The following is a 16,656-nucleotide window of genomic DNA, read 5'->3' on the forward strand; positions in this document are numbered from 1 at the left end:
TGCGGCCTCTCCCCACTCGTGATGGGCAAGCCAAGCGGAGGTTGTGGTACGTGTCGTGCGCGAAGAGTCAAGGTAAGTAGTATGGCCTTGTCGGTGATTAGCCGTTCTATACCGTATCAGAAACATCGGCGCTTTCCACTTGTTCCATTAAATCCTGATCACAGCTCATAGTGCGATGAAACCAGACCTGTCTGCCGTCGATGTAGGAAAGCAAGGCGGACTTGCTCCGGTTATCGAGACCCGCACTCGGTATGGTTTAGGGACGAGAGCGATGCAGTAGCCCGAAGAGTCAAGGGATCTGCCACTTTAGACACCGGATCTTCATCCGCAGAATCTCCAATTCTGACGCTAGCCAGAAGAAATACTTCCTCTGAATACTACCCTGGACAACACACCCTGCGGTTCCCCCTAGCGATAGTTAACTTTGCGTTGGATCATACTTTCCAAGCCACATGCTTTTTCCTGGACGCTTACACGTGGTTCAATGCTTCTAAAATAGTAGAAACCTCATTCAAACATGGGGCCGGTCCTGCGGAGTCCCTTGGCCAGAAAGCTATGATGGCTAGCATTGCATCCGTGGGATTAGCGAATCTTGCTAGTATGCAGAGGTCCTCATCAATGCGGTTGTCGGCTCGGCACGAGTATACTACGGCTCTACAGCTGACGAACGCAGCTTTGTGCGACCCGAATCTGGTTACGGCAGATACAACGCTGACCGCGATCGTTTGTTTATCATTATTCGAGGTGAGTTTGTCCATGACGAACCACAGAGTATATATCTCACTGACCTTCTAAGATTATTGCTTGCCACAAAAATGAGAGCCTGGATTCCTGGATCGAACACTCGCAGGGGGTGGCAACTGTCCTTGAACTTCGCGGCAGAGATCAGCTTCGGCGCGAAGGCGGGTTCTGGATGTTTCAAGCCCTCCGAAATGAGGTGGTGGGTGCTATCCAAGTCTCTTGACTCAGAACCTGACTAATGGTCCCTCCAGGTCCTTGGTTGCCTACAAAAGAAGACGAGGCTCCCTTCTGTTCTGGTCGATATGCCTGATCAAGTAGCTGCCGACTTGCCGCCGTATCCTTTCCCACCTGACGGGGATCGACTAGTGAAGATCATGGCTAAATTCACCGGGCTTCAGGCCGATGTCAGAGAAGGAATCCTCTTGGACAGCAGTGAGATTGTAAAGATGGCCATGGCTATAGACTTGGAGTTAGGGCATTTCGCTAGTCATGCCTCAGCCGATTTCACCTACAAGGTAGAGACACAACCCGGTAGTGTGACATCCTGCGAGCACGACGAGGGCAATTTCTGCCATTACCAAGGCACCTATCACATCTATCAATCCATCTGGTCCTGCAATATCTGGAACAATTATCGCTACACCCGAATTCTCGTTAACAGCATGATCCTTACCCATCTGCGATCAATGGCCTCGAGTGGCCATCAAGTTCTGGACTATGGCCTCTTCAAGGACCATTGCATTCGCATCCGTGATCTGATGAGGCAGCTAGCAACGGACATCTGCTGCTCTATCCCATTCAAGTTCGGAGTTGCTGGTTTTGATAAAAAGGATGTCTTTGATTCCCTGCATACCCACGCGGGCACTGGGTTCACTTTGCTTCTGCCGCTGGCCATGGCTGCACTTGTTGGCGGAGTTTCCAGCCCGATGCATAACTGGGCCATGAGATGCTTCCACGTCATTGGTCGGGGGATGGGCATTGGTACTGCTTCAACCCTCGTCACAGTCTTGGGGAATGAACCGGGTGGGCTACATTGGATAGATGCGATGGAGTCTGGCCACACCGTTTGTTCACGGGCCGTGTTACAGTAAACTTCCTCAAGGCGCCTCCGTTGGCGTGGGGGATTAGTCTCTATGGTTGATGTGTACATGTAGTATATTTATGAATAGATTGAAACGGATATATATATATATACGAACAACTGGAAACTCTCTTGACCCATTTGCTGATATGCTCCGTGAAAATGCCGATGGCTGGGATATCCACCCACAGTGACGCCTGAGGCCTCCACGACCCATGCCGCATATCACGTGCCCCACTATGGCATTGGCCCATATAAAAATCTTTCTTTCCGCGCCGCTTTCTTTTTTCTCATCACACTTTTCATACCTCACGAACGCATAATCAACCTCCAATTCCTTCTTAATTGACCATAGGATGGCAGGTCATATTGGCGTACTAGAGTAACTTTACCCCGGGCATAATTGGCTCCTCTACCGCACTGAGTTCCTCCCGGAGCTCGTCTGTGCAATGGTGGTCGGAGTCACCTGCTGCTCAAACATCCCCATCGATAAATTGGGTATGGAGTGTGATTTGAGATCGTAGACGTAAAATAGAATTGAACCAGATGCACCCGCGAGTGCCGGATCAGCGACACTGTAACAGTTGCCTTGGGCTGTCAGTTCGCATTATTCGCCTCTCAGGGTCCCTGGCTGCATCGGGCCGTGGGATTTCATGACGCGTCCCGGGATCCATGCAGAAAGTCCCCTCTTGGAAGGCAAGCACTGTGGAATGGGGCTTGGGATGCTTCCATAACGTTATTCGAACGCAAGAGGGGTGTCTCATTGGCGTGACTGCTGCCAAATCATCATGGATAGACTTTCCACCAGGAACAGGACTGGTCTAAGAAGAGTTAAGCCGGTGTTAACCATCCTGGCCGGTTGGGGTCGAAAGTCAAGAGTTGCTTGCAGCCATTGGGGGCTGCTGCCCCTGATGCCACCCGGACGCTTGATTTTCTCCTATCCTTCATGTACAATTGCTTGCTCTGAAATTAAAACTTTCTGGGCGTCTGCGCCATCCCTCCGAACAAATATTCCCTTGTAGATATTTATCTACTATCTATCTATCTATGATCTAGTGAATTTGAACAGCCGACAACGTGGGCCGAATTGAGTCGGCAGCGGACAACAACTAACTATTAATATCGTGGGAATCTAACTGAATCAATCCATCCTCGCTGCTGTGCTCCCCACCTCCGCCAACTCCTCTCTCCTCATCCCTGGCCGCTCCTTTTGCTGGCTTGCTGGTTTCCCTGCCCAATTCCCCCCTCCCCCTCCTTCTTTACTGCTTTTGTTGTGCATCAACTTGCTCGGCCTCATTGACGGACGCTTTCCCGGTGTAAATATGCTTTGCCTCTCAGCTTGAAGGTTTTCCCGAATCCCCGTTCCGGAAGCTCGGCTCGTGCTGTTGCTGCTTGAGACTTTTTTCCCCCAACTCGCCCCCTACATCTCACGACTTCTCCCCCTCTCCTTGTCTTGGGTTTTGTGAGACCGGAATTTCACCCCTGTCGTCGCGCGAGATACCCCGCCATTCTGTTAGAGTGTTGCGACCATGGTGGCCGGAATCAGCAAACGGCAGCAGTTCCGCAATGAGCGGGCGCTGCAGGACCTCATTCGGTCGGTCCCTGGAAATGACCGCTGTGCCGATTGTCAGGCTTTGAATCCAGGTGAGTAGTGTCGCTGCATGTCTTGTTTTTGGTCCAGAATGCTAACGGATTGCTTTCTCCGGTATAGGATGGGCTAGTTGGAACGTACGTCTCTCATCAACCCGATTCATACATACATGCACTCTTTCGTTTCATTGGGAAGGACGGGATATACTGATTGGAATGCATATACAGATAGGAATCTTTATCTGCATGCGATGTGCATCTTTACATCGCAAGTTGGGCACACATATCTCCAAGGTCAAGTCCTTGAGTATGGACACATGGACGGACGATCAGGTCGACGTGAGTTGTGATAGTGATCCGGGATATATTTCGGAGCCAGAGAATGAGGGCGCTGACCGGTGGTACTGTCTAGAATATGAAATCGCACGGAAACAACATCATGAACAAGATCTACAACCCCAAGAACGTTAAGCCGCCTGTTCCGACCGACGTTGACGAGTCCGATGCATGCATGGAACGCTTCATTCGCCAGAAATACCAGCACCGGTCCCTCGACGAGGCGAAAGCAAAGCCCCCCAGCCGTCATGATTCAGGCTACGATAGGCCCCATGCAGAGGACCGGTCTCCGGAAGGCTCTCCTCCTCCCCTACCTCCTAAGCCTGCCAGGCCCTTTGGCTTCGGTCTTCGGTCCGCTTCATCTGCGACCAACCTCAACCGGATGTCCAACAGAGGTTCGGCAGTTTCACCACAGTCGGATAGCTTCGGTGCGTCGGGAATCTCAGTGAGGAAAGGCTCGGGAGATGCGTCGTTTGATGCGAAGTTGGCGACCTTACGAGACATGGGCTTCGCGAACGAGCGCCGCAACGCAATCGCCCTCCGCGAGCTGGACGGGAATCTAGAAAAGACCATCGAGACGTTAGTGAGACTGGGAGAAGGCAATGGATCTGTCTCGCTTGCAAAGTCTCCGGCTGCGCAACCCACGCCTGATGCTGGCAAATCTTCCAATCCGTTCGATCAATTGGATGCCAGGCCCGCTACTCGCCAAGCAAGTGGGAGCTACAACCCGTTCGATGCACCTGTGCAGTCTCAGCCGCAGGCCCAGCAAGCGCCGGTGCAATCGTTGGAGCAGTCGTTCCAGAACCTGCAGGTCGCTCAGCCCTTGTTTCCACACTCCACCGGTGGCTATCCAATGCGGCAGGTCTCGCTTCCTCAACCTCTCTACCAGCAAACGGCGACACCCCCGGTTCCCACGAACTTTGCCCAGAGCGCATATGTCTCTTCTCCGCAGCCGCTAGATGGTGGCAACAATCCTTTCTTTCAGACCGGAGCTCAGCCGCAGGCCAGCATGACCCCTCCCGCGTCCAATATTGCCCAGAACAACCCCTTCTTCAGTCAAGTTGCACCGCAGCCGACCGGGATGCAGCAACCACCTCAGAGCCAGGCTGCATCAAATTCCCCATTCGGTCCCCTTCGGCACGCAAACACCATGCCTGCCATGCCTTCTACATCGCCTTTCGGCCAGCCTTCTCCATTTCAATCACAGCTCCAGTCCCAGTCCCAGCTTCAGCCCCAGCCCCAGGCGCAACCGCAACCCCAATACCAAATGCAGCAGCATCTGCAACAACCGCAAGGGTCTCTGAACCCCTATCAAGCCATGACCGCGCCAGCTACCCCCCAGAGCGCAGGATACTTGGCGCAACCGCAATACGGATATCAAGCATCCGCGCAGCATCTGGCGCCGCAGCCCACCGGCCGCGTCGACAAGAACAGCATCCTCTCCCTCTATCAATTCTCCCCGCAACCTTCCGCCATCCCAGAGCAACCACAATACCGACCCTCCACGGCCGTGAACCCCCCCACTCAGACCGGCCAGCCTTCACCCTTCAATACCATGCCGCAACAACAACAATCACAACCTTTCAACACCATGCCCCAACAACAGCAGCAGCAGCAACAACCACAACAGCAACAACAACAACAAAGCAACCCCCTCACAGACCCCCTATCAGCAAGCGGCAACCGCAACCCCTTCTTCACAACAGCTCCCCAACCAGGAGCCTCCGCCCTGGCCCCAACTACCACCGCACAAGCAACACCCTATCTCACCACCACCGCCCCACCCCAACAGCAACAACAACAAACAGTCAATGTCTACGGAGGAATGCCCAACAAGCCCGCCGGCTTCCCGCGAGGCCACATGAGCCAACAAAGCGTCGATATCAACGGCTTCCAAAGCGGACGACACAGTCCCGATGCCTTTGCCAGCTTGAGTGCGCGATATGGATAGTTTCATCCCTTCTATTTTCACTTCTGAAAATCTATTGATCTACCTATATATTATCTATCTATTGCACATTTTTCTCCTTGACCATATATCTATCTATCTATATATAACTTCTGTCTATCGGTTTTGTACTCGTCGACTCGAGCTTTATTTTTTATGTGATTCGCAAGGGAATTGGAAGTTGGGGAGGCGAGTGTAAAGTAGATAGACTAGCTGATTGCATTTTTGGGCGTCGTTGCGTTCGCTATTTGTCATTTTTTGTTTCGAGGGTTTATGCGGTATATATTCTTCTGTATTCGCTTTGTAGTGGTCGGCTGGTGCTACTACTAACTATATTGTTCTTTTACATTTCATGTTGCTTCCTGCTGGCTTTTTGCAGTGGCGGAAAGGTATATAGTGGTTCTTTTATAGTTTTCTGTTTATTCCGTCGGGGAGATTGTTGCATAGAGATAAATTGTTCTTAGTTGTTGGATATGAGTTTGGGTAGCAGGTCAAAAATATCAGTTATGTAGCTAACGAGGTACTATGTATGGTATATGGTATTTACTGAAATGATATAACTTCAATGTGACAGAATCCTTCCGTTTCAAGCTATGCAGCAGAGGTATCTGAGGTATTAATCCAAAATGTTCATAATACAAACGAATATACAGCATAGTATAGTAACACAGATATTATCTTCACGAATATATATGCACACATTAAGCTACTAAGCCCAGTTTGCCCGATCGTTCATCCGCCGGTTCAATTCTTCCCAGGCGGGAAATGTCCAAGATGATGATTTTCTGGATGATCTTGAGAACGGCCAGGCCGGCAATTCAAACCCGAAAATGGTTGTGCGTTTGCGGCGTTGCCATGGCCATGCCCACGACCAAGATCCCGATTGGGACTTGCTTGAAAATATAGATTTCCACAAACGCGTTAAACGTTGCTTGTGTGTAGGCTTGGTGAAAGTTTGGACGATGCGATCAAAGTGGAGATCCCGGCTCTCGCGTTGGCGTTGGATATACAGGCTGTCCCGGGCGGCTTGTTCGGAGGGATCGACGCACCAGACGACTATGTCGCCTCGACGGCGCCAGTCGTCATGCCAGGCGGTGTTCCAGGTGCGGTGGCATTCCTTATACGCGGAGAAGCGGAGGAGACTCCGGAGTGTGGGTTCTAATTGGGCGAAGAAGACAAGGTAATCGGGCCATTCGTGCGGCGTTTTGGACTGGTACTCTGTGGGCAACTGCGAAGATTTCCGATTATACTTGTCATAGGATGGTCTTCGAGGGAATCTGCGCAGGCCGCCGATCATGTTCGTGCGCAGGAATTGCTCAGGATCGGCGTAGAACTGGTCCGCCTCGTCCAAGTACGTTGCTTTCTCGGACGCGTCGAGGCCGACGGGAGGCTCGCAGGACAGTGCCCAGGCGCTGATGGTGGGGTAGACCAAATGTGAGCGCCACGGAGTGCTATGGCAAGGCATGAGGAACCCGGCTGTAATCCCGGGCTGAGAAGTATCGGTCATATCGTTGGAGCCATGAATCTGTCGCTGGTCCCGAAGGTAGGATAATACGGCCGCTGGGCCGGATGCATGGATGACTGTCGTATAGAGCGCAATGACAGCGTTCGCCAGTAGCAAGAAAACCAAGGTGAGCCGCCTGGGGGTGTGTCTCTGACTTCCCCCGGTGACCGCGGGACGGAAAAATTTCACCAGAACAGGAGCAGTAAGGACATGCAGCGAGGGCAGCAATGGATAAATGAACCGCACCTCCTTGTGCGATATCAGCGACAGCCCAAAGATCATGGTGAGGCATACGGAAGCAAGCTGAACCTGAATCGAAGTTTGCAACTCGCTGAGCCCTCCCGATCGCGGACGAGTCAGTGAATGGTACAACCCCGCTGCGGCGAAGGGCAGGGCTGTAGTCAAGAGGAGAGGAAGGCCCTGGGACAGATAGTAGTGCCAGTCATTCTTCCCATAGAAGACGGCCAGCGATTGGGCAAGGTTGAAGTACAAAAACCGCAGGGGTGGAAAAGTCCAGAATCCGTAGAAGAACCGATCTGCTGTAGTCGACACGGCCAGGACAGCCGAACTGTAGGAGTGTTAGAAGTAGTTGCGCATTTGAGATAATGGAGGGAACCGCTAAGCTCACCCGCAGAGTAAAGCTTCGCGGACAAGTGTCGCCCGTCGCAGGGGAGTGCTCCGGTATAACAGCAGGCTAGCTAGCACCATCCATATCAGGAGGTTGGTGGGCCGCAGTATACATGCCACAGCTGCTAGCACAAGGCATTGTCGAAACCTATCCCAAGAGATAGAGTCAGTGCATATCTTACAAAATTGGGTGAAAACATATGGTCATACCTGCTCAGAACAGCAGTGTCAGACTGGTCCTCGTTGGTCTGGGACTTGAGACTACGTGAGGGCGACCCTCTCGTTTGAGTGGTGGTTGAGGGATCCGACGACCATACCCATGGCCACATATAAAGAGCAACAATGGTAAGGGAGGTCTCCAGACAGTTCGACAAGGTCCTTGTGGAGCAGAACCATTGCCAGGGACTGATGATGGTCAAGGCCAGCTACATCTAGTGATTAGCCCTGATACGACGCATGCTGGCTGGAGAGCTGAGACATACTGCAGCCCAGGCCTCGTGAGACATGGGATCGTACACGCGACAAGCCAATCGCCAGGTAAATAGGTCACCGACGGCGGCGATAACGGCTTGAGCAACCTTGGGGGCAGCAACCAGGCATTCTGCTTGCCAAGCAGGGGAAAGGCGGAGCAGGCGAGTGAGCAGATCGGTGGTGGCGTAAACAGCGGTAAAGAGTAGGGGGTGAAGAGAGGATCTCAGCTGGTGGCGCCATTCCTGTCCAACGACATCGTCATTGATTATTAGTCTTGGAAAACCCCAGCAGATTGGTTGCAGAGATGTAGTGATGACACCAACATTCTTGGAAGACGCAGGGAGGTGCAGAGCGAGATGCTCCAATGGAAGGGAAAACTCACCCAAGTGATCCAAGGCGCATGGTCGTCTCCAAATGCGGCCCGCCAAGCAGGCTCGAGAGATTGGAAGAACTCATCGGGTTGGAAAAAGGTTCGGACGGTCAAAGCGTTGACCAGACGGAAGGCGATGAGGAAGAGAAAGATGCGAAGAGAGGATGGCGGGGTGGACAGGAAAGTGGAGGAGGAGGAGGAAGAGGAGGAAAAGAAGGAGGAAGACCAAGAGGATGGCCTCAGGTGACCGGAGCGGGAGAAGGAATCATACAGAAGAGAGGCGTCGGGATCGGTGGCATCAGCATCGGCGATGTAGTCACTGTCCGATAAGGAGGAGGGGGAGGAGAAGGAGGTTGTTGAAGAGGCTCTCCGCCGACGACGAACCCCAGACATGATGGTCGGAGGAATTATTTACTAGTCAGGCACACACCCCAGATTTTCTGGGATGATTAAGTTATGGAGCCTCTGGACCGGATTAAGGGATGACGATGTGATGGTGAGTGGTTGGGTGGATTTTTTGGGAGGTACCACGGTGTGCAGCACTAGTTCAGTGCAGTCACTAGTCACTAGTCACTAGTCACTAAATAACTAACTAGTCACTAGTTAGTGATTAACTAAACCAAGTAATGACTCCTTCTTAGTAGTAAGTAATAGTCACGGTGAACTGCCAAGTTTACAGGTCACGATAAACTGCCATCTTTGTTGGTTTGGTTTAGTTTGTTTACGGGGGAATCGGAAAGGGAAGAAAGAAAGATACCACTTGGTCCCTTCTCAAGTTCAGCCAACCAGCCAGCCAGCCAATCTCGTGTTCTCTGGACTGGGTCGGACCGATAGCAAGCGTCGAGATCCGCTCCGTGGGTCTTTCGAAGAGGTAAAAGAGTAATTGTCGGGATGATGAGTGGCTGCCAGAAGATTCAAGGAAGGCGGCCAGAAAACGCAGGCCACCAGGAAGTGGAGCGGAGCCGCCCGCCTTAGTCAGAAAGACATCATGATCGCTTCCACCTGCACTTAGGAGTCTTCTCCGCGTCCACCTGCGCTTAACGGTGTAGCTTCGGCCTCGCAAATTTCCTGTCTACCACAATTCGTGTGTTTGCCAGCCAAATCGGTAAAAGCCTTCCTGTCACTGCTGCACTCTCTTCTCCCCTGCCTCAACCCTTCTTATACCGTGTCTTTCCCCCCCTTCTCTGTGCTTCGTTTGTTCTTTCTTTCTTTCTTATCTTATACTTCACAGATACCCCCTCAATCCTTCCTCTTCCTCTCCTCCTGCTCTCATATCTCTCTTCCTCGTTCCCCATACTAGCCTCTTATATCCCCTCATCCTCTGAAACACTACTCCCCTTAAACTGCCCTTTGAATCTTCTTTCACCACCATGGCGTCCAACGGTACCAATGGAACTAACGGCCACAATGGCGTCAGTTCCTACCATGCCTCCACCACCCAAGAGGCCATCCAGGCCGAGAAGGACTTCGCCGCTCACAACTACCACCCACTCCCCATCGTCTTTGCTCGTGCCCAGGGCACCACCGTCTGGGACCCCGAGGGTCGTCAATACCTCGATTTCCTGTCCGCGTACTCCGCCGTCAACCAGGGTCACTGCCACCCCAAGCTGGTGGCGGCGCTCGTCGATCAGGCCTCGCGTTTGACTCTCAGTTCCCGTGCCTTCTACAACGATGTTTTCCCCCGGTTTGCTGAGTTCGTGACCAAGTACTTTGGCTTCGACATGGTCCTGCCCATGAACACCGGTGCGGAGGCGGTCGAGACCGGCATCAAGATCGCCCGCAAGTGGGGTTATAAGGTGAAGGGGATTCCCGAGAACCAGGCGGTGGTCCTGAGTGCGGAGAACAACTTCCACGGACGCACAGTAAGTATCTGAAAATGAGATCGTGTAATTGGAATTTGATCCCAGACTGACCGGCGTGTCCCTTGTCTAGTTCGCTGCTATTTCCTTATCTTCTGACCCCGAGTCGCGCGAGAACTATGGCCCTTACCTGCCCGGTATCGGCTGCACCATTCCCGGAACGGAGAAGCCTATCGCCTACAACGATAAGGCCGCCTTGCGGGAGGCCTTCGAGAAGGCGGGTCCCAACCTCGCCGCCTTCTTGGTGGAGCCCATTCAGGGCGAGGCAGGCATTGTTGTCCCCGACGAGGATTACCTGCAGGAGGCCAGAGCCCTGTGCGACAAGCACAACGTCCTGCTGATCTGCGATGAGATTCAGACCGGTATTGCCCGCACTGGCAAGTTGCTCTGCCACGAGTGGAGCGGCATCAAGCCTGACATGGTGCTGCTGGGCAAGGCCATCTCCGGTGGCATGTACCCCGTGTCCTGCGTGCTGGGCCGCAAGGATGTGATGCTTACTATCGAGCCGGGCACTCATGGTTCGACCTATGGAGGTAACCCGCTGGCCTGCGCGGTCGCTATCAGAGCCCTGGAGGTCGTCCAAGAGGAGAACATGGTCGAGCGCGCTGAGAAGCTCGGTCACGTCTTCCGCGATGGTCTGCAGGCCATCAAGAGCCCCATCATCCAGACCGTGCGCGGCAAGGGCCTGCTCAATGCTATTGTCATTGATGAGTCCAAGACCAACGGCCACTCTGCATGGGACCTCTGTATGCTGCTCAAAACGAAGGGTTTGTTGGTAAGTCAATACAGTCGCCTTGGATTCTCGATCAAATGCTAACTTCTTCTTCAGGCTAAGCCAACTCACGAAAACATCATTCGTCTGGCGCCACCCTTGGTGATCACTGATGATGAGGTCCAGAAGGCCTTGGACATCATCAAGGAAGCCGTCAACGAGCTCCCCACGCTCACCGGTGCGGCTGAGGATGAGGTCATTCCCCCGCCGGAGAAGAAGGTCAAGGTCAGCCTCGAGAACTAGAGGCCAGACACCACGGAGGTGACGGATGGTATCCTAGTGGGAAACGCACTGGGATGAACTTGGTACATCGACGCAACCGCGACAGTGCCTGAACATCGTCAGCATCTGAGTATGGCTTGTTCCGACCAGAGACGATGACTTGTCGTGTCGAGCAGAGGACTCGTACGGGCGCGGGGTTTTTGACTCATCGTTATGGTTGATCCATGATCAGAAGCCCAAGCGTGAGTGATGCGGTTGCACACCGTCTCTGCCACCTCGAGTGAGATGCCCTGAATTCGTAGCGCCAGTTGGATATCGATCTTTAGATGGATGAAAGTTGATGATAACGCTTGATGACCATAAGAATAAAATTCCAGCCTAGAATGAATTCAAAGCGAGTGTTTTCCCTCATATTATGTGTAGTTTTGACATGGTTGTAGTTGAAAAGAACACGCGATGTTTGTTGATGATGCATGTGGCCGCCCCCGCGCTTCTCCCCCTCTTCCTTCCTCCCAGTTCCCCTCCCTCCGATTGCTCCCCATTTAATCCCTCTCATCTTGCCAGTTTCTGCCGCCATAATATATCCCGCATAGACTATGCGTAGCACTTCCCATATCAATCATACCATACACGATCAATACTTTTCCATGAGTAAGTTCGTATGACACTCGAGCCTTTTCTATTAACTCGACTTCCCCACCTCATACTAATAACCGTGTGATGGAGTTGAACAGAGAAAAGGGTGCTGGGCATTACTATACAGTGGTATCTATTTATATCTATCCTCATCTTTGTAAATTCTCCCAATTCTATTATCTTGATACACAATGCCAATATGTACTCCCGTTTCTTGCTGGTGGTCTTTCACCGAGGATTATTGTCAGCCTAGTCAGCAAGGGGGTAGCCAGGGGAGGGGGGAAGTAAATGCAAATGCCAGTCGGAGGAAATTGTAACTATCTCGGAGACTTTTTCACCTTACGGTCTAACCACTCATCAATGATTAGACTAAAGAATACTGGGAAATGTACGAAGTAATGATTTCATTTATTCTGATATACTCAGCTATTCCTGAGTTTGTAGACAGTCTGATCAGTTCATGTATCTCATACCGGAAAGATACTAGTTGCTTGATTAGAAGATGAATAGCATCCTTCTATCCATTGAGGCTGGCGCATTGCGTAACCAGGCCGCTATCACTCACTCACTCCCAAGACCCCTCCTTCAAAGCAGGAAGGATGACACTACGACACTCTCCAAACCCGAATTTACCTCCCGTGAGACGGTTAACGCACCACCCTTCCATGATGACTTCGTCTCTGTCTGCAAGGAAGTCGAGACCGTCCTTGCTGGCTTCGGAGAGGATGTTTCTTTCTAATTTTCGCTCCAGGAGGCATGCGACTCCGATTTCTTCTCCTTGGGCGTTGAGGCGCTTTTACAATTGTTAGTTAGTTATTCTTGTCGTATAGTATTATTTGTTATATTTTTAAAGGAATGGGAGGTGTCACGTACATCACTAGTTATGGTGCCCGTACCGAAGATATCTCCGGTCGATAGACCCTCGCCTGCGCTACAGAGATGGGTCACCTGCTGGTATGGAGTCCAGTAGAGCTCTTTCAGGTTTGTTTCGGTGACGGTGTAGGATTTTCCATCTCCTGTGGAATTGTCAGCATGTCGTGTGATGATATTGTGATAAGAGGAGGGCATGATAAGGAGCGGTGAGGAAGGAGCTTACGAATAACTCTCGCTTTCAGCTCAATATCGAAGGTTGCCTCATCTTCCTTGCCCTTCCATGCTAGGTGTTTCAAGGGCGCCGGGTCCTGCACCCTCGCATTACATTGTGACCCCTCCAGTGCCTCGATAGGTACAATCCATGGTGAGATGCTTGTTCCCGAGCCCTTGCTGTGGAATGGGCCCAATGGTGCCATCTCGTACGTCTGGATATCCCTTGCAGACCAGTCATTCAGGATGACTAGGCCGAAGATGTGGTCCTTTGCGTTGTTGATGTTGAGGATCTCGCCTGGGGGGAGTGGATGGGATAGGTAGACGCCCATTTCTAGCTCGAAATCAAAGCGCGCGCTGGGTCTGAATGCTGGTGGGTCGTTGGGTTTGTTGGAGTCGAGCGTCACGCCCCAGGGTCGTCGGATGGGAGTACCAGAGATGCGGAGGCTGCTTTGTCGGCCGTTGTAGACGGAGGGGATGACGAACCATGAGGCTGGAGGCTTCATAGAGAAGAGTTCGGAGCACTATAATTTAAGTTTCTAGATGCAGAGAGGTAAAATGGGGTAGACGTACGTTTCTGGTGTGTTCGAACGAACAGTAAAAGTCGCTGAAGTTCTTGGTTTCCATTGGGAGGTGGTTCTGTACCGTTGAGAGGGGAATGGCATACTTTTTACGGATATCATTGTCTGAGAGAAGGTCGACAAGCGCTGCTCTGGTCCGTACATGGGTTTCTTTTGGGAGAGAGGCGAACTTGTTCAGGGTTGGCTGCAGAAGTTAGGCCTCATCTATTGGGAAGTTGAAAAGGGGCGAGTGTCTTTATTAAATACCATAGAAAAGACGTCCCCTTTCAATCCTGGAATAGACTTGAAGTATCCATCTTTCTCAAGTGCACTCAGGTCTATGACATCGTCCTCCAAAACTGTTGCGCATCTCGGAGTCGGTGTTTCCGCAGTGGAGATCACACCGTACGGAAGGTTGTCGATGGTAAAGGGCGTCTCAGTTAGGGTCATTATGCCTATCCGGAGTCGATTTCAATGATAGATAAAAACTTAGAAGTTTACGAAGCAAGAGAATATTTATCTCATGCTGAATGAGGGTTGCTTGGGTATCACTGCAGCAAGTGCGACTCGAGAGGGGATTGGAGCTCGGACCGGCTGCACGACCTGCATTTGTTCATTGTTACTTTTCCCGATAGCAACGGAGTAACTTCTATGCGGTGGGACCTGCAATCATTCCGATAACAACGGAGTAACTTCAATGCGGTGAGAGCTGCAATCAAGGGACGGAAAATTTAGCTGTACATTATGGTGCTAGTCGAAGTTAGACGTCAAGTCTCTGTATGCTCAGATGTAAGGGGCTCACTAACACCACCGCCATCATGAACCTCGGTCGAAGCAGGATACAATTTCTCATCCACCAAAATCCCTAAAATGATCGATGAAGAGAAGACCCAGGAGGTTGTTCATGGCCTCAAAACCACCCCTGATGGGCTCATACTCGACCCGCAGCCATCGGACGACCCTAAAGATCCATTGGTATGTTCTGTGTCGGGTTTGAGCGGACAGAAGCTGACGAAACCAGAACTGGAAGTCTTCGAGAAAGGCACGTATACTTTCAATATGGGCAATCGCTTGCTTCTCAAGCCAAGCTACTTGTATGACGAACATGCAGGGATCATATCTTCAGGCGCCTCTGTATCACAAGACGGCTACTCAGATTTCTCTCTCCGTAAGTGGCACACTAGCATATAGCAGCATGTTACTGAAAGTGAAAGGTCTCATGCGGGCTTATTGGCATTATGGTCGGCTCCATCCTAGTCGTCCCCCTTAGCCGCCGGTACGGCTCCTGCTTCTGTCTTTTCTGGTCGACAATCGGCATCCTTTTCGCGGCGGTATGGTCTGCCATGATGACTAGTTCATCGGACTACATTCCATTCCTGATATCTCGCCTCTTTGCCGGTCTGTGCGCAGGGGTACCTTTGATCCTTGGCTCCGAGTTCGTCATGCGGGCGTTCTTCCGGCATCAGCGAGGTAAATGTCTGCATATACTTCATATTCCCTTCCTCATGGGGGTTTCAATTGGTCCAACATTAGGTGCATATATCGATGCGAGAGCTTCATGGACTGTTTCCTTCTGGTATACTGTACCATTGAATGGGGTGTTGGCTCTGGTAATCCTTATCTTTCTCGAAGAGGCAATATATGCAGAGGGAGAACAGAAGCGGCAATCTTTTTTGCAAAGAAAATGGAACATGTATGTCCGTGGAAGAGCGATTCCACCACAGCTTAGAGCAAGCTGGAAGAACATGGTGAGTCTTATTCTTACCGCATCACCAGCAGTCATACTTTATGCTGAGATATAGAAGACTACCAGCCTTTCCGATATCACCCTGGTGTCGTTTTCTCCTGTCTCAATAATAATTGGTTTCTTTATCATGGTAGACTTTGGCTTTGCGACAATGGCTATTGTGCTCGGTGTCAACTTCCTTGAAGCCCCTCGAGACGATGGTGGATACGCAATGTCAAAGATTTCGATGGCCTCATGTATTGCCCCAATATTCCCTCTTATTCACTTTGGCCGTTAACCTGAACACGACAGTCACGCTCACCCAAGCAATCGGCACCGCACTGGCGGAACTATACGGCCATTTCATCAGCGATAGACTTCCTTTATACCTCTCCCACCGGAAGTCCAAGACGCAGGATATTGAACCTACAGAATGGCGCCCAGAGTATCGACTTCACTGTCTCTGGATCCCGGTGATAATGCTTCCGGTTGGCCTCGGTCTATTCGGAGCTAGTCTGGAGTACCATTACCACTGGGTGCTTTTGGCACTCGGGTTCCTCCTCCTCACTTTCGGTGCCATTTCTCTTCTACCGGTTGCAATGACGTATCTCTGTGACTGTTTCCCGAACTATGTTTCAGAGGTGTCAGCAGGGATGGGGGTTTGGAGGCTTATCTTGGGATTGCTCTCGACCGTTTTCATCACCCCGTGGAACGACAGAGTTGGTCCGGGATGGTTGTTCGGTTCTGCTGGGCTGATTACGCTCCCGGCGTTTGGCGGGGTGATGTTCCTCATGGTTTTTGGGAGACAAGTGAGACAAATGGGGTTTCGTAGGTTGCGAAGTTGATGGGAAGTTGAGCTTTGGGGTTAAGGCCGACCGGCCACGATGAAGCAGGTTCCATCCCAACTCGTGGTCCAATTGAAAGGAGGGAGAAAGTGTCACTTAACAGTCAGATGAATGTCAGGAGACAAATGACTGTATTCACTTCGGTCAGAAGAATGGCTCAGAACCGCTTCGCAGAATCGTGCCATTCTCTATGATCAGGTGACCACGTACTAGTGCTTTAACACCCATCTTGTGTTCTCATTTTGTTCCTCCAAAGATAGAGAATCAGAACAAACAAGACTCTCG

General features: G+C 51.5%; 9 protein-coding genes across 9 annotated transcripts; 4 read left to right on the plus strand and 5 right to left on the minus strand.

The window, feature by feature from the left end:
- Positions 1–21: 21 nt before the first annotated feature.
- An04g04080 (uncharacterized protein) lies at positions 22–1,832 on the plus strand (the record flags this gene model as incomplete). The annotated part of the gene is made up of 4 exons (XM_059747455.1): positions 22–72; positions 172–744; positions 797–940; positions 993–1,832. The coding sequence occupies 4 exons, from the start codon at positions 22–24 to the stop codon at positions 1,830–1,832; spliced, it is 1,608 nt and encodes a 535-aa protein (XP_059600520.1).
- Positions 1,833–2,234: 402 nt separating this feature from the next.
- On the minus strand, positions 2,235–3,331 carry An04g04090 (hypothetical protein; the record flags this gene model as incomplete). Its single annotated transcript, XM_059747456.1, has 5 exons — positions 2,235–2,397; positions 2,481–2,594; positions 2,670–2,785; positions 2,994–3,234; positions 3,324–3,331. 5 exons carry the CDS (start codon positions 3,329–3,331, stop codon positions 2,235–2,237), a joined length of 642 nt encoding a protein of 213 aa, XP_059600521.1.
- Positions 3,332–3,351: 20 nt separating this feature from the next.
- On the plus strand, positions 3,352–5,699 carry An04g04100 (uncharacterized protein; the record flags this gene model as incomplete). Its single annotated transcript, XM_059747457.1, has 5 exons — positions 3,352–3,466; positions 3,534–3,554; positions 3,645–3,751; positions 3,825–3,993; positions 4,153–5,699. 5 exons carry the CDS (start codon positions 3,352–3,354, stop codon positions 5,697–5,699), a joined length of 1,959 nt encoding a protein of 652 aa, XP_059600522.1.
- A 706-nt stretch (positions 5,700–6,405) lies between these two features.
- On the minus strand, positions 6,406–9,061 carry An04g04110 (uncharacterized protein; the record flags this gene model as incomplete). Its single annotated transcript, XM_059747458.1, has 5 exons — positions 6,406–7,768; positions 7,829–7,975; positions 8,140–8,252; positions 8,310–8,540; positions 8,681–9,061. The coding sequence occupies 5 exons, from the start codon at positions 9,059–9,061 to the stop codon at positions 6,406–6,408; spliced, it is 2,235 nt and encodes a 744-aa protein (XP_059600523.1).
- A 644-nt stretch (positions 9,062–9,705) lies between these two features.
- An04g04120 (hypothetical protein) lies at positions 9,706–9,986 on the minus strand (the record flags this gene model as incomplete). Its single annotated transcript, XM_059747459.1, has 2 exons — positions 9,706–9,811; positions 9,904–9,986. 2 exons carry the CDS (start codon positions 9,984–9,986, stop codon positions 9,706–9,708), a joined length of 189 nt encoding a protein of 62 aa, XP_059600524.1.
- Positions 9,987–10,038: 52 nt separating this feature from the next.
- On the plus strand, positions 10,039–11,542 carry An04g04130 (uncharacterized protein; the record flags this gene model as incomplete). Its single annotated transcript, XM_001401743.3, has 3 exons — positions 10,039–10,530; positions 10,601–11,302; positions 11,357–11,542. 3 exons carry the CDS (start codon positions 10,039–10,041, stop codon positions 11,540–11,542), a joined length of 1,380 nt encoding a protein of 459 aa, XP_001401780.1.
- Positions 11,543–11,640: 98 nt separating this feature from the next.
- An04g04140 (hypothetical protein) lies at positions 11,641–12,098 on the minus strand (the record flags this gene model as incomplete). The annotated part of the gene is made up of 2 exons (XM_059747460.1): positions 11,641–11,811; positions 11,952–12,098. The coding sequence occupies 2 exons, from the start codon at positions 12,096–12,098 to the stop codon at positions 11,641–11,643; spliced, it is 318 nt and encodes a 105-aa protein (XP_059600525.1).
- Positions 12,099–12,722: 624 nt separating this feature from the next.
- On the minus strand, positions 12,723–14,250 carry An04g04150 (uncharacterized protein; the record flags this gene model as incomplete). The annotated part of the gene is made up of 5 exons (XM_059747461.1): positions 12,723–12,934; positions 13,027–13,173; positions 13,254–13,733; positions 13,810–14,005; positions 14,068–14,250. The coding sequence occupies 5 exons, from the start codon at positions 14,248–14,250 to the stop codon at positions 12,723–12,725; spliced, it is 1,218 nt and encodes a 405-aa protein (XP_059600526.1).
- Positions 14,251–14,670: 420 nt separating this feature from the next.
- An04g04160 (uncharacterized protein) lies at positions 14,671–16,371 on the plus strand (the record flags this gene model as incomplete). Its single annotated transcript, XM_059747462.1, has 4 exons — positions 14,671–14,775; positions 14,822–14,968; positions 15,015–15,548; positions 15,682–16,371. 4 exons carry the CDS (start codon positions 14,671–14,673, stop codon positions 16,369–16,371), a joined length of 1,476 nt encoding a protein of 491 aa, XP_059600527.1.
- Between the last annotated feature and the right edge of the window lie 285 nt (positions 16,372–16,656).

Source organism: Aspergillus niger (genome assembly GCF_000002855.4).
Source record: "Aspergillus niger supercontig An04".
Classification (NCBI taxonomy): domain Eukaryota; kingdom Fungi; phylum Ascomycota; class Eurotiomycetes; order Eurotiales; family Aspergillaceae; genus Aspergillus; species Aspergillus niger.